Source organism: Schistocerca americana, chromosome 4 (assembly GCF_021461395.2).
Source record: "Schistocerca americana isolate TAMUIC-IGC-003095 chromosome 4, iqSchAmer2.1, whole genome shotgun sequence".
In the NCBI taxonomy this organism is placed as follows: Eukaryota; Metazoa; Arthropoda; class Insecta; order Orthoptera; family Acrididae; genus Schistocerca; species Schistocerca americana.
Window position 1 is genome coordinate 101,537,066 of NC_060122.1, and position 17,475 is coordinate 101,554,540.

Here is a 17,475-nt window from a genome sequence, read left to right on the forward strand (position 1 = left end):
AGTTCCAATGTCTGTATTGCTACATAAAAGAACCACATACAAAACATATTTTGAAGTACCGCCTAAGAATAAAACTTGTTTTAATAGTGGTTCTAACTGACCCATTCACAATATGTGTGTTTTCATTTGAAACACAATAGGAAAGTTCGGCTCAGCAGCCCCATTGTGCTATTTGAGAGTTGGAGGCTGTATGCCAGGGCTGGAGTTGACCGTCTTCCTTTCCTTTATCCATAACAGTATAAACCCAACACAACATTATACAAGCACTTGCCATAGTCATCCACCTGACAGAGATATGCATTTGACACTTCATAACATGTCAGAGAAAGGCAATGGCAAACCATCTCTACTAGGACCTTCTAGAACGAAGATGCACGGTTCCTGCACCTGTTCCCATACTCTCCCCTCGGTATGGGACTATTTTGATGATGGCATTGATAAAAATGATAACAATAACAATTCCCATACTCTCCCCTCAGTATGGGACTATTTTGATGATGGCATTGATAAAAATGATAACAATACCAATTCCCGTACTCTCCCCTCGGTATGGGACTATTTTGATGATGACATTGATAAAAATGATAACAATAACAATGATCATTATTTGTTTACATCAGTATAAATTACTTGAGCATAAACTCAAGAAATTTTACTTCGAGAAATATAGCATTTAAAAAGCATGCATTCAAAAACTTGAGAAGTGATGCAACAAATTTAAGAAGTGCAATAGTAGAAAAATCTCACAACTTTTGACACCATCATAATTTACACAATATGAAGTCAAATTCTGTGCTAACCATTATTGGTATTTCATTAAGTATTACTAATGTGAACAAAAGTCTGCAATCTCTGGCTATGCATGTGTGTTAATACAGGGAATGCCATTTCTTTCAGTTGTTATGTTAGGGAAATCAGTGGTACTGTTATCCTGTTTTTCTTAGTGAAAAGTCTTTCTCCTTCTGTCTTCCTTTATCAGCTTCCTGTGGTTTGCTAGTTCTACCTGTAAACTCATGATTCATGACATTAGTTGTTAATACAAAATATGGTTACCCTGTCTAGTTGTATATTCTCTGAAGATGGTCAGGATGATAGTAAATCCAAGTGTACAGCCCCTCACAGAAGTTATTGAACTGTATCCTACATTAAATGAAGGTAGCTTTTAATTTCTAGAATTCCTTGCTATTTTCAGGATGCCTAGTTCTCACCCTACTTCATTTCCCTTACATTAGTCGTTAAATTTGGAAAGTGATACATGTATTTTTTTTTTTTTTTTTTTTTTTTCATTTTTTAGGAGTGCCATCACTTATGACTCCCAGGCCCCTTGATCAACACCAATTTGCACATCACCCTCACTGTGAAAATATTAAATAGAAAGAAATGTTTTCAATTGAAAGAAAAGATGAAAACTCCTGGGAACTAGTGTTGCAGAATGGATTGCACTGCACCTTACAACAAAACTTCCAAACAAAATGTGTTGGGTACTGAGCTGTGTGTGGGTAGTGAGTAATGTTGTCTTCGATCAGCACAATATGTACAATGAGTACCCCATGCCTCTTACTCAGGAGCAGCCTGTTGCAATTTCCTGCATTGGAATACTTGCAGGCTACGACTGGTGGCTTCTGAGTTGTGTAATTGTAAAATAGCAGCTCTCTGGGTTTGCTATTATAAATCATTTACAGTATCATCACGAATAAGCAATGGCTATCTGCGGTGGTCTTCATCATGACTTCAGAAATTTGCTAGTATCAAGTATACATAGGCCTACATCTGATCATTAAACTAAACAAAGCTTATAAATTTTGGTTACTGCTTATGTTTATGGGTTCAAAAACATTGTTACTTACTGTTACAGCTGACGGAAGAAAGAATAACACCTGACATTTAGAACCATTACAATAGGGATATTATGTGTTGCTGTGCAATATTGTGCCAAATTCTGTTCAAATAGAACAGTCTACTGACTGGTTTGATGCGGCCCGCCATGAATTCCTTTCCTGTGCCAACCTCTTCATCTCAGAGTAGCACTTGAAACCTACGTCCTCAATTATTTGCTTGACGTATTCCAATCTCTGTCTTCCTCTACAGTTTTTGCCCTCTACAGCTCCCTCTAGTACCATGGAAGTCATTCCCTCATGTCTTAGCAGATGTCCTATCATCCTGTCCCTTCTCCTTATCAGTGTTTTCCACATATTCTTTTCCTCTCCGATTCTGCGTAGAACCTCCTCATTCCTTACCTTATCAGTCCACCTAATTTTCAACATTCGTCTATAGCACCACATCTCAAATGCTTCGATTCTCTTCTGTTCCGGTTTTCCCACAGTCCATGTTTCACTACCATACAATGCTGTACTCCAGACGTACATCCTCAGAAATTTCTTCCTCAAATTAAGGCCGGTATTTGATATTAGTAGACTTCTCTTGGCCAGAAATGTCTTTTTTGCCATAGCGAGTCTGCTTTTGATGTCCTCCTTGCTCCGTCCATCATTGGTTATTTTACTGCCTAGGTAGCAGAACTCCTTAACTTCATTGACCATCAATCCTGATGTTAAGTTTCTCACTGTTCTCATTTCTACTACTTCTCATTACCTTCGTCTTTCTCCGATTTACTCTCAAACCATACTGTGTACTCATTAGACTGTTCATTCCGTTCAGCAGATCATTTAATTCTTCTTCACTTTCACTCAGGATAGCAATGTCATCAGCGAATCGTATCATTGATATCCTTTCACCTTGTATTTTAATTCCACTCCTGAACTTTTCTTTTGTTTCCACCATTGCTTCTTCGATGTACAGATTGGAGAGTAGGGGCGAAAGGCTACAGCCTTGTCTTACACCCTTCTTAATACGAGCACTTCGTTCTTGGTCATCCACTCTTATTATTCCCTCTTGGTTGTTGTACATATTGTATATGACCCGTCTCTCCCTATAGCTTACCCCTACTTTTTTCAGAATCTCAAACAGCTTGCACCATTTTATATTGTTGAACGCTTTTTCCAGGTCGACAAATCCTATGAAAGTGTCTTGATTTTTCTTTAGCCTTGCTTCCATTATTAGCCGTAACGTCAGAATTGCCTCTCTCGTCCCTTTACTTTTCCTAAAGCCAAACTGATCGTCACCTAGCGCATTCTCAATTTTCTTTTCCATTCTTCTGTATATTATTCTTGTAAGCAGCTTCGATGCATGAGCTGTTAAGCTGATTGTGCGATAATTCTCGTACTTGTCAGCTCTTGCCGTCTTCGGAATTGTGTGGATGATGCTTTTCCGAAAGTCAGAAGGTATGTCGCCAGACTAATATATTCTACATACCAATGTGAATAGTCGTTTTGTTGCCACTTCCCCCAATTATTTTAGAAATTCTGGTGGAATGTTATCTATCCCTTCTGCCTTATTTGACCGTAAGTCCTCCAAAGCTCTTTTAAATTCCGATTCTAATACTGGATCCCCTATCTCTTCTAAATCGACTCCTGTTTCTTCTTCTATCACATCAGACAAATCTTCACCCTCATAGAGGCTTTCAATGTATTCTTTCCACCTATATGCTCTCTCCTCTTCATTTAATAGTGGAATTCCCGTTGCACTCTTAATGTTACCACCGTTGCTTTTAATGTCACCAAAGGTTGTTTTGACTTTCCTGTATGCTGAATCTGTCCTTCCGACAATCATATCTTTTTTTCCTGCAGCCATTTCGTCTTAGCTTCCCTGCACTTCCTATTTATTTCATTCCTCAGTGACTTGTATTTCTGTATTCCTGATTTTCCCGGAACATGTTTGTACTTCCTCCTTTCATCAATCAACTGAAGTATTTCTTCTGTTACCCATGGTTTCTTCGCAGCTACCTTCTTTGTACCTATGTTTTCCTTCCCAACTTAGAACATTATACCATCAAAATACTGAGCTGGTTGTGACCCTGCCAATAATGCTCCAAATGTCCTCAATTGGGGAGAGCCCTGGCATTCTTTCTGGCCAAGGTAAGGCAATAATCATGTAGGCATTATTTTGCTGAACTGTAAGACCAGGAGGGGTTGTGACAAAGAGCAACAAAACAGGGTGTAGAATATCATCAACATACAGCTGTGCTTTACGTATGCCACAGATAAAAAGCATATGGGTCCTGCTATGACAAGAAATCTTACATCTCTGCTAGTCACTGTGGCTCAGTTTGAAGCAGGACTCATCACTGAAGGCAATTCTACTCCAGTCAATGAATAAATCATTCAACTTTTTCTGAAATTTTAATCACTTGTTTGACTGCGCATGTAGATTTTTGTCTTAGAACGTGTATGCATTTAAATTTTGCAGTGCATGACCTACCATACTCTGAAAATGATCACTCTGAACAATTTTTATTCTTGCACGTTTCCACACTTCACACAAGTATTTGACGTAAGTATCTGTATGTAAACAGGAATGATCCAATAAAGGTTCTGTAGGAGAAATATGTAGCTCCCAAGTTGTTTATCATTTTCTCTTAATTTCTGGAGACTCCTTTACACAACAGAAGCAAGTACAAGAAACTACAGGATGATTATATTGGAAAATTCAGTGTAGGTTCGTTGCTGCCAGACAACTGAATTAAACTTCAAACTGTGAAACTCTTAGTGGAAAAGGTGCCCAAAGTATGTCAAATACATGCTTAACAAGGCAATTCACAAGGTTTTTTTCTTCTTTTGTGTTGCCTACATTAACACAACACATACAAAAGAGCCAAAGTACTTCTGTGGTGAACTGCCATGCATGTTGTCAAAAGAGATGAAATGGCATTTCTGCAGAGACTTGGGATGTTACAGGAGTATAGTGAGGGGGCAGTGTGGGGGGAGGGGGGTAAAAGAGAAGAGAGAGAGAGAGAGAGAGAGAGAGAGAGAGAGAGAGAGAGAGAGAGATGGGGGGGGGGGGGGGGTGGACCAATGAGAAAACAGCATTGTGTGGTGGAAGTTTTAGTTTGAAAATGTTCAATACTTCGTAACTTTACATATATAGAATTTTATGGAATTTAATCAATGCTCACTTCCTGGGCCACACTGATACTTGCTTTGGGCTGCATGCAGCCTGTAGGCTGTATATCTGTACTGTAAAGAATATGTTTATGTTCTAAGTTCTAAATGGTTTGACCATGAGATCTACTACTTTGTCCTTTGATATAGGATAAAGCATATTGTTGACGCAGATAAACACCCTTCAGTCCATGGTAATAATATTTATTATTCATTCACTATCAACTAATGTAGGTGTTAATTTTGCAAATCATAATCACCTGCACTTATTGACACAAATGTACTTGCAACATATCAAGTATCTCCAAAGAGATGTCATGCACTTTTTCTCTGTTATATCTGAAAATATTTTGAACTTTATTTTGTGACATTTGATGGAATAATATTTATGGAGCATGATTGTAAAACATGTACAGTAATAATAATTTTCAGCACTGACTGAGAATAATGAGAATAGCAGTGCCATATTGCATAGTTCTCACAATTTTGTCATACAGGAGGCATCTTCAGCATTGCTGCAAATTTTGATTTTCTAAATGATTTGTTACTACCCTCAACACAGATCCTTGGACTGAATATTGTGACAGATTAATTTGTGGATACTCTATTGACTGAATACATAAAATTAAGCTGTAAAACAAGCAAATGATTTCCACTGACACCAGTGTCACATGAACCACACTTAACAGTATTTGTTTAATACTGGTCCACCTAACACTCCCCTCCAGATATGCATGAGAAAATGTAACTGACACCTCTTAGGAGACATATAACAAAACCTATTTCTTACATTTCAAAATCATTCAATCTATTTTCAGCATAGACCAAACAAGGCTGAGTGTGTTTGCTGGGTCCATTCGACTGGATGATGATACGGTACCCCTTATACCAGTCTCCGAAGTTATTGTTCATGAAGATTACAACAAAACTCTCTCAGTTAATGACATTGCAGTCTTAAAGGTAAAATAAATAATTTTCACTCCATTTTCTTGCACTTTAAACTGAAACCAAGTTATACGATTGTGAAATGCAGAGTGGTTTATGCATTGTCCTAGTAACACAGAGGAAAAGCGAACAAATGATAGCAGCAGTTTTGTCTGAAACGTTAGGTTACAGAAGAATGTTAAAAAATATGGTATGAAGCAAGAGATACAAGCCAGAAAAGGCAATTACGATATCACTGAAACATGTGGGAATCTGGAAGCAATTTATTTGGCTGCACTTTTAGTATACTGAACAGTCTACCAGTAAATGAAGACAACAATATGTAAAACAAACTGATGAGGCTGCCATTAGTTAAATGAGCTGAGATATTGCTACTAGTACTAGCACAAGATGTGATGAAGGATAGACTTCAAGGATGTGGAACAAATAACATTTATTATATATCCACAGGCAGAAGCAACCACTCCTGTCTCCTGCTGCAAAGTACGTAAACAAGAAATTATGGCCTATAATTTAAGCACACTGATAATTATGGTGTTTACTTCCAGATTACTGTATATACATCTATAAATGAGAAACAAATGTACTTTAAAATAAGCCACTGCATCTTCTCTTGTACCAGTCAGGTGCTGTTTTTATCTAATACTACAAATAAAGCACTTATGTAGCTTTGCACAGAACACTATCAGTAATTTATATATGGGAAATGTCGTCATAAATCTAATATAAATATTAAGAGTTATGTAAAATTTATATCACGGAGTCCATATATTTTGATAAAATTGTTAGAGTGGCTAATGAGATATGATCTTACAATGGAAACTCAAAGTTGGAAAATCAACAATACTAGGGAAAGGATAGATTGCAACTCACTGTAAAGATGACCTGTCAAGTTGCAGACAGATGCAACAGAAATACTGTTACACATTACAACTTTGGTCAAATCTTTCTTCACCAAAGAAAACACACACACACACACACACACACACACACATTCACACAAGCAAGCACATCTCACGCACACATGACTGCTACCACCAACATCTCCAGTCGAACTGTGATTGTTACGTGAATAGCAATATGGAGTGGGATGGTGAAGGGGGAGGCACAGCAGGGTATGGATGGAGAAAAGCGTTACTCTTATGTGTCATTCTTTCTCTTCCTTCATGTGTGTTTTCATCACCTTTCAAACCACACATATTCTGACTTCCGATCCCCACTGTATCAGTGATCTCATCTGTGCACAATGCACAGCTACATGGCTGTGTGGATTGTTGGTGGGACATCCCATACCCAAAATTCTTACCACTGATAATTATAATTATTTCTATTGATCCTATTTCCTCCCTCATTCTCATGATTTTTCACATTTTATTTTTCACATCTACCTGTGAAAGACAAACTCCCATACCTCAATCCCCCCCTCCCCCTCCCATATTCTTTATGTATGTGCTTGTGCATGCTTTTACACTGCAAAAGGAGTTTCTGCATAAAATTGTATACTGTCATAGAAGAAGCTGCTGGAACAAATTCCATAAATACCATACATAAATTGATGTATTAAAAAAGAAATCGGCACACTACTAGAACCTGAACATAGGGTAGCGAAGAGAAATGAAGATATAATAAGTGACTATTCAGTGTCAACTGGATGTTGTTAGTGTGTTGATATTATACCTTTGAATACAATATGTTCAGCAGCATACAGATGATATCAGACATACTGTTTCACTCATCTGGAACTACAAAACTTTTCATGTGATTGTGAACAATACTGCACCAGGTGCAAGACAGCAGTGCAAAAATGTGGGAATCGTTTTGAAGTCAACGTGATAGATGTGCTGCACCAGGACCTTGCCAGCATTACAGAACTTGCTGAAATGTTCATTTACATGGTACATCATTTATCTGAAACTTGTGGAGAAACAGAATCTAAAGTATGTAATCAGTGCAGTACTGGTAACACAAAAAAACTATGAAAAAAAAAAAAGTTCGTGAAATGACAGTGCTTTAACATGCAAAAACAAAGTTATTTGTCTAACCAACGATAGTGACATTTCTAGTATAATAAATTTTAACACAATTACTGATATAAAACCTAATTTCCCCAGTCATGATTGTGTGAAAGGATGCTTTATTCCATCTGTGTGTGATGTAATCAAAAACTTTACATGTGAAAAGATACGAAAAGTATGGTCGCAATGAAAACAATCATCTCAAGCACCCAACTGCTCCAGAAACTCATGTTAATGGAGATAAATTAGGATGAGACATCATAGACAATAAAACAATGGATGTTGTCTTATATTCAGATAGCAACAAGAGGCTTAGCCAAAATGCTACAATATTAAGGAGGACTCAAAGCCACCGGTTTTATCAAACAAAGCACCTTTCTGATAGAAATTTTAAAAACTGTAGCTACAGCAATAAGGCACTGCAAAATCAGTGTATAGTAATATTCTGTGGTGCAATGGACATACATAAAAACAAGCTTATTGAAGCTTCTCAAACACTGAAGAGAGTCTTAGACATACTGAAAGATCAAAAAGTCATTGTAATAGGCTTTATTCCCAGGTGTGATCTAATGGAATGGTTTTCTGTAAACAAGGAAATCCAGAAAGCCAACAGGGCTCACCAAAAAATCTGCAGACTGATGCATACAACTAATTTGGAAAGAATGTGCTTCACGAGACATGGAATACACTTACACAAGAAAGGCGAATCCTATTTATGTAAAAAACTTGGCAAGTTAATGAAAAATATTTACATAAATGGTGAAATGTATGACCAATACCACTGGAGACAACAAAATACTCAGACAGAAGAGGCTCCACTCAAGAATGTAACCACCAACTGGATATTGAAGGCAAGCCTGCCCTTATACATGAAGATGTCACAGAAGCAACCGTTGCAAATGAAAAACTTTAATCACTTTGGTAGAAGAGGAATCAGTGGCAGCATCAACAGCTACAACAGCAGCAGTAACAAGGAATGTAAAATCAGTAGCAACAGAAGATTCAGGATACTACAAAGTGGAAAACAGGAGAAGAAAATGGGAGGAGAATCATTACAACAAGTAGGGTAGGAATTAACAGCAGCCATTGCAGCAACTGTAGAAGAGTAAAAAGAGGGCAGTGCCTCCTTCCCATCTACAGGATTTTATAATAGAAGGAAGAAAGAAGAAGTACATGGTAAGTCATTTTAATTATTTAACAGTATTTCACCAGTGTTCAGTCAACAAGAAACAAAGTGCAACAACTAGAAATTGAACTGGAAGCCATAGACAGTTTGGTTGTCTTCATTACTGAACACTAGTGTAAAGGAATTTAAATTAAATACATAGTGTTACCTTATTATTAATTAGCTTGAAACTATAGAATAACATTAAATGGTGGTGGAGGCTCATGTATTTATGTCAAAAGAGCACTCCAATTCATAGTTGGAAGTGATATGATTTCTTTGAAGAAAAACATTTTGAACTCTGAGTAGCAAAGTTAATAGAACAAAATACACTTAAAAAACTGTTTATACGCTGCTTATATAGGTCACCTAATGGTAATGTCTAAACCTTTTTCACTAAATGAATCTGAGCGCTGGACAAGATATGTAAACCTACAGGATATCTTGTTATATGTGAAGATTTAAATATCAAAATGATGGAAGTGGGTGAACTCAGCAGCCGATTCTTAAATATCTTGAACTGTTATGGAATACTATAATGTGTAACAAATGCCAGAAGAATAACCCGAGTCACTCATCCCCAATTACTGACCATGTTCTTGCAGATATCATCCATAAATATTGTAAGGTAGCTGTCAAAAACCATGGGGTATCTCACTAAAACCATGGGGTATCACACAATTTTGGTCAACTTGCAGAATTCAAAATACCTACAAAGAAACAACCAAAAGTGCTTAGCTACAGAAGGGTATTCTCAAAATAAACTAAAAAATAAAAAAAATGCAAATTTGCAATGCAGGTGACCTGCCAGACATGGCCGCAAGAGCTATTTTCAGGAACACACAAGAATGGAAAATTTAACTAACTCAGATCAAAATTTGAGGAAGCAGTTCTGAAGATAGTATATTCCGTTGAGAAATCTACTAAAAAGAACTGGGTAACAAATGGTATCAGAAAATCCTCTGAAACTCTGAAATACAGTAGTTCCATTAAAGAAAATAAGAGTTACCCAGCCTTCTTACAGCTCTATCTCAGACACGAAAGGATGTGTAGAAACCTGCTGCAGGAAGCAAAAAGAATCCAAAATCATAAGACCAAACACAACTCAAACAAAAAAAGCACAACCATAGTATAGTAAAACAAGATATTCTGAACACAAAGCCAAAGCAGATTAACATAAAAATTACAAATAAAGATGGTTTATAGACAACCCTAAGGACTGGGCAAACTTTGTAAGCCACAGCTTCAGTAATATATCAAACAAACTGCTAATAATAATAATACTAATAATAATAATAATAATATCCACCAGTACATCAACACAATACAGCTACATCCAAACGTATATATACAACTACAGAAATCTGTAATTATTGATACATGTTCAATTACCCGAAAGTTCCTAAATACAATGTAACATATACCGTACAGTTAAAAGGAAGTCACACTTGATCAAGGTCTGCGTCACTTTCCATTTTTAACCAGACATAATGTCTGAGAAAGGAAAGAAAGAATTAATAATGCAAATAACTATGTACCTTACAGAACGCTCCTGCTGCTACTCATCACTGGGGAGGAAATCAGTAGGATTGTACATACAATTAAGAGCAAAATATCAACAGGTCTAGATGAAGTTCCAATGTGTGTACAAAGAGACTACATTAGCAGCATAAAAATACCCCTAACAGACAACATAAATGATTCATTCTCATTAGGTTGCTTCCCTGATTACCTAAAGTGGGCAAAACTACTTCTCATACATAAAAATGGTGGTACAGAAAATATAGAGAGTTACAGACCAGTTCTATTACTGTCTTCCTTTCCAGAAGTTACAGAAACTATAATGAATAACAGATGTAAGGATTCTTTACAGAAATACAGACTACTGTACAAAGAACAATTTGACTTCCGGTCTGGAAAGGGAACAGAAGCTTCTATAGCAAAATTTACAGAAAGAAGGTTCAGAAGCCCTAAATAAAGTAGAACAGGTAACAGACATTTTCCTACACCTCTGTATAGTTGATCATGAAACTCTTTTTGGTAAACTTGAAGCACTGGGAATAAGGGGGGTGGTAAATAAATAGTTTAGGTCTTACCAGCAGACTGAGTGCACAGGGTAGAGAGATTTCAAATTTCAGGTAGGTCTAACTGTATGGTGAAACATGTCTCAAACCCAGAATATCTGAATATTGGAGATCCTCAAGGCAATGTGTTAGGTCTAATATTGTCTCTTGTTTATGTTAATGACTTCCCACTGTGGGTCATACAAGGAGAAACTGTGTTATTTGCTGATGACAGGAACATAATAATTACAGACAGGACACCAGAAATTTTAGAAATAAAATCTGAAAAGACACTTATGGCAGTCCACAACTGGTCAAATAACAATAAAGTGACTCATAATGCAAAAAAGACAAATAACATGAACTTCTCCATAAATGAGAAACGTAATACAGTAACACTTAAAATACATAATGAAACTACGGAATGAGTAGCTGGCAAAAAAGCTTTAAGCACATATGTTGATCAAACAATTAAAATTATATGAACATATCAGGGTGCTTGGAAAAGAATTAGAACAGCATGTTGTGCTTTATGAATACTAACCACAGTGTGTAATAGCTCATGTCTGAAAGTAACATACTCTGTGTTCTATCATAATATAAATACTATACATTCTATCCCCAGTTAAGGCATAATATTGTGGAGTGCGAATGCTAGAACATGGAAGTGTCTTCAAACTGCAAAAATAAGCTATCAGAATAATGAGAAAGAGTCACAAAACTTCAAACTGCAAAAATAAGCTATCAGAATAATGAGAAAGAGTCACAAAAGTGCACACTGAATTGAGCTATTCAAAAAAATGGGACATTGTGACAGTTACAAGTTAATATATATTCCAAACTGCAGTTTTTATATAAAAACCACATTGAGCAATATGCAGCAAACAGCTCTGTACCTGATCATCAAACCAGATACAGTAATTGCTTGTACCTGGACAGAATTGATAGAGCAAAGACCAAAACCACTATGTTTTACCAAGGAGTCAAGAGATATAATAATAAACTGCCAAAACAGATCAAGAACATAAAGGAACTCCATAAATTTAAAAAAGTGTTATAGAATATTTATGAACAAATAGCTTTTACTTGGTTAAAGAGCTCATGCAATATAAAATTATTACAAATAAATAAGCAGGTTGCTGAATTACAAAGTAGACAAAGGGGATGGATTATGCTTGTAAGCAATACAATACTACTGTAGTTTGTAATTTCCTCCATGAAATACAAAAGAAATGTGTATTATTGAGGAGCCGTATGGTTCATTTCTCTTGTTTGAAGCAGGCTCTTCTGCCTTATGTAATGCATTGATAAAATGTGTATATGTACATTCATATTATGAATTTAACAATGGAAAATCCAGGATGGACAGGATGTAACATAACAATATCATGAAAAGGAAAGTTGCCACTCACCATATAGCAGAGATGCTGAGTGGCACATAGGCACAATGAAAAGACTGTCACAAGTAAGCTTTCAGCCAATGAGGTCTAATTAGAAGTTAGATGCTTATCTCCAAATTTAGAGATGGGTGTAACTACTGCATACATCAGTCTTTCAGGAAATATTGGTGACTGACTGGATAGTATGGTAACACGATTGTAGTGGTTTGGTTGAAACTAGGGCTGTTGATAAAATATCGATATATCAATACTTTTTTCAAAAGATTTCGGTATACATTATGTGATCAAAAGTATCCGGACACCCCCAAAAACATATGTTTTTCATATTAGGTGCATTGTGCTGCCACCTACTACCAGGTACTTCATATCAGCTACCTCAGAAATCATTAGACATCGTGAGAGAGCAGAATGGGGTGCTCCATAGAACTCATGGACTTCGAACACGGTCATGTGATTGGGTGTCGCTTGTGTCATACGTCTGTAAGTGAGATTTCCACACTCCTAACCTATGACAGTTAGGCACGAGGTGAGAAAACCTAGGTTTCATGGTTGAGCGGTAGCTCATAACCCACACATCACACCGGTAAATGCCAAACGATGCCTCACTTAGTGTAAGGAGCATGAACATTGGATGACTGAACAATGGAAATATGTTGTGTGGAGTGACGAATCATGGTACATAACATGGCGATTCGATGGCAGGGTGTGGGTATGGCGAATGCCCAGTGAACATCATCTGCCAGCATATGTGCTGCCAACAGCAAAATTTGGAAGTGGTGGTGCTATGGTGTGGTCACGTTTTGCGTGGCTCTATCACAGTGCAGGCCTACATTGATGTTTTAAGCACCTTCTTGCTTCCCACTGTTGAAGAGCAATTTGGGGATGGCAACTGCATCTTTCAGCATGATAAGCACCTGTTCAAAATGCATGGCCTGTGGTGGAGTGGTTACACGAAAATAACATCCCTGTAATGGATTGGCCTGCACCAGGAGCTGACCTGAATACCACAGAACATCTTTGGGATGTTTCAGAATGCTGACTTCGTGCTAGGCCTCACCGACTGACATTGATACAATGCAGCACTCTGTGAAGAAAGGGCTGCCATTCCCCAAGAAACCTTCCAGCACCTGATTGAACGTATGACTGCGACAGTGGAAGTTTTCATCAAGGCTAAGAGTGGGGCAACACCATATTGAATTCCAGCATTACTGGTGGAGGGCGCCATGATATTGTAAGTCATTTTCAGTCAGGTGTCCGGATACTTCTGATCACATAGCGTATATTGGTGACATTTTTTCACTGGTATAGTGATCTCAAAATGGTAATATCAAGTGCCGATATTTTTATTTTATATTACATTTTTTTCGAAATTTTCAGTAAATATTTGAAACTGTTTTACATTCACTGTGTGAAGGAGTCTTATTACTTTTTGAGCTTTCATCTCATCCAGTCTCTCTCTTTGACTGTGTGAAGCAAGTAGATGTGGTAAAAAGAAGAACTTCGACTGCACTGGGGTGTGGTGGTGTGAATGGAATAACAAGATTTCTCATGTGAAGAAATAGCACACCAGCTGCATTAAAAATAAATAAATAAATTTAATGCAACTAGTGTGCTATTTTCTTCACATCTGCATCCTTCAAAAACAACAGCTAAAAATCATGAACAAAAATCTAAATGAGACGACTGGTCTCTGCAGTGGTCGGAGACATGTGAGGGGAAGTGCTGACATAATCGGCACTTAGTGCTACCAACGGAAACTGCAACGTTTAACTTCACCATGCAATTTTGACACTACAACCACTAGGTCACTGGCACTTGCAGAAATGAAAAAACAGATAAGTCAACATGACATGTTACAGATAAAACCAAAATGTGACGAAACCAAATGACGGAACCGCCAGACACATTTTATTGTGCCACTTACATGCACTTCCCATTGTTAGCAAAGTGGTTATCATCAAGCATGAACGTGCATCATTTTCCTTTCAATTAAAGCCCTAAAGGGGATAAGCAGGCTGCTAACTTGTTGATGTACAGAATATCTAATATATATAGTCCATATCTATCCAGGCAGGCTAGGAAAAAATCTTACCTTCATAGTCTTGGATGTTACTGAATTTTGCATATGTTAAAATAAAGGACTAAGTAAGGAACAAATATTTTTTTTGTTTTCTCCAAGAAAGTTTCTGCTCTGAGATACAGCCCTCCAAGGACGACACTGTTCATACCATTTTGAAAAAGAAAATTTTGGAAAAAAATTTAAAATGTTGTATCTCTGGAACAGTTCTTGATATTTTGTTGGTTTTTTTTTATTTGGAAGATAATTGCTTTATGATTACAAAGAAATCCTCCATTTGCACTTATCTGTCAAAGTTCTTTTACTACATCATACTGAACTTTTTTATAATTTATGAAGTTTACTTTTTTTTCCAAAAATGCCAAGCAATAAAATTTAGATTTTTTTCTGTTGATTAGTACAATATATATGTATATAAAATAGAGGAAAACATTCCACGTGAGAAAAATATATCTAAAAACAAAGATGATGTAACCTACCAAATGAAAGCGTTGGTATGTCGATAGAGACACTAACAAACACAAACACACACACAAAATTCAAGCTTTCGCAACCAACGGCTGCTTCATCAGGAAAGAGGGAAGGAGAGGGAAAGAAGAAAGGATGTGGGTTTTAAGGAAGAGGGTAAGGAGTCATTCCAATTCCTAAGGTAAGTCTTTCCGCTCCTGGGATTGGAATGACTCCTTACCCTCTCCCTTAAAACCCACATCCTGTGTCATCACTTATAACTACAACACTTATGATCTTGCTTTGCAAATATGTCACTCCTGAAAAAATTGAAACCTGTTCATTACTTCAATGATACCCTTGTACTTCTTGTGGGAGAATTACAGACCAGTTCTCAGCAAAATCACAGTGTAGCACTAAACATAGTCCTTCAACCCGGCCGGCCGCAGTGGCCGTGCGGTTCTAGGCGCTGCGGTCCGGAACCGCGGGACTGCTATGGTTGCAGGTTCGAATCCTGCCTCGGGCATGGATGTGTGTGATGTCCTTAGGTTAGTTAGGTTTAAGTAGTTCTAAGTTCTAGGGGACTGATGACCTAAGATGTTAAGTCCCATACTGCTCAGAACCATTTGAACCTTCAGTCTGTACACACCCTTTTACTTCTGCACTGTGTTGTTGTTGCAATTTCTTCATATGCGGGTATGTTACTGCTTTCACTGAACATTTACCAAGTTCATCAACGAAACTGTCAAAAGCAATGATTTTCTTAATTAGTTTATTTTCCTCCCATGTCGCATATGTAATTTCTGCAGTTATCTGATACACCTTCCAGGCCAAGTGTCTGTAAAAACAGTCCTCCCTTTCCAGGGCAGTCACCACATTCTTGAAACAAACAAGTCTCTCGCTTTATGTCACAGACTACTAATGACTTCACATGCACAACAAAGGTGTCATATGCACCAGTAAGTTCTTCAAAGTTACCACACAAATTTCATAATTTGTGCAGTACACACATAAACAGATGTCTCTAGCTGGGTTTTGAACTACGCACTTAGGTTGTAGTGCATAAAATTGTGACCTTCCAATATAAGAAGTTGTACAGTTGCTCTTACAAATTCGGAAAGTTTCTTTAATACCCCGAGTCATGTACCTCTTCACTTTCATAACTTTTTGACCTTCATCTGTTACAGTTAGAGTGTCTTCTTTGTCGGCACTCTGGTGAGAACAGTCCCATTTATCTTCCAGATAAAATGACTTCACTAATTGAACTTGAGCTGCTTCTACAGGATGGCCATAATAGGCATCTGGTCTTCCAAACACTCCTTTTACAGACCTCACATCTCTTGATTTGTCTGTCGTGTACTTTGATACTGATGAAATGTGGTTCAAAAATGTTTTCTTTGAAAATGTCTCTGGAATAGTAGTTAAAACTTGCACCTTTTCACTGTAGGATGCACGGTATTCAACAGCTGAATTGATATTTGTGAAAAAATTCCTGGCAAGAGGGCAAAAGGTGCAAGAGTGCTTTGGTTCATTTTCTTCTGATGATGGAATTTCCACTTTGAAGAGTGTGGTCAGTTTTGCTGTAGTGTATTCATCCGTAGCTTAAAAAAATAGTAATTTCTTTGAGCTTTCTTGATGCATAGAGCTTATGACTCAACTTCACTGACCACAGTTTCTTTACAGGACTAAGTCAGTAGTTGACTGATTCACGGTATTTAATTCTTCCTCTATTGATGCAAAATCTGCATCATTTGCACCATGGGAGGCTTCACATTGTTAATATACTATCATTGTTGTTATTCTGTCAAAACATTTAGAACACAAAAAGTCGTCACTAGAAACATCTCCATTTTGAAACAGTCTTCAAATGACAACACTTATTTCCAACCTGAACAAAGTCTGTTTTTTTGTTTATTTGTTCTATATCACTCTTTTATGGATATGCAAATAGTCAGTACACTTCACTCTCCTGTGACCCCAGTCAGAAGACATTTCAAACAGTTCTTTTCACAAAAGACACTGAATCTGTGTCAACTGGCAAATTCCTCGCAAAACCACAGAACTCGCTGGATGGTCTCAGATTTCTCAGAAGCCTCTTCAGTAAACAAATTAGCACTAAACAACTACAATACAAAAACCTGCAATGAACAACCATGACAAAGGAACAGACAAGAATCTACAGCAAAGTGTAAGAAATATCTGCAACTATGAAAGTGAAAAGAAATAACTGAACAAAAAAAGTGATAAAAAATAACTGCAACAAAGACAATAGAAATAAACATTGTAACAAAGAAATTAGTAAGAAACAACTTCAGTGAAGATATACATTACCTTTGAGAGTTAAAAAAAGATTTTTTAAAATAAAATCT

General features: G+C 37.1%; 1 protein-coding gene across 1 annotated transcript in view; it reads left to right on the forward strand.

The window, feature by feature from the left end:
• The window catches only part of LOC124612847 (trypsin-7-like), a 96,758-nt gene that overhangs the window by 17,430 nt on the left and 61,853 nt on the right, over nucleotides 1-17,475 (forward strand). The window contains exon 3 of the mRNA XM_047141275.1: nucleotides 5,813-5,954. Within this exon, the coding sequence (XP_046997231.1) occupies nucleotides 5,813-5,954 (142 nt within the window). The remainder of the gene's footprint in view (nucleotides 1-5,812; nucleotides 5,955-17,475) is intronic.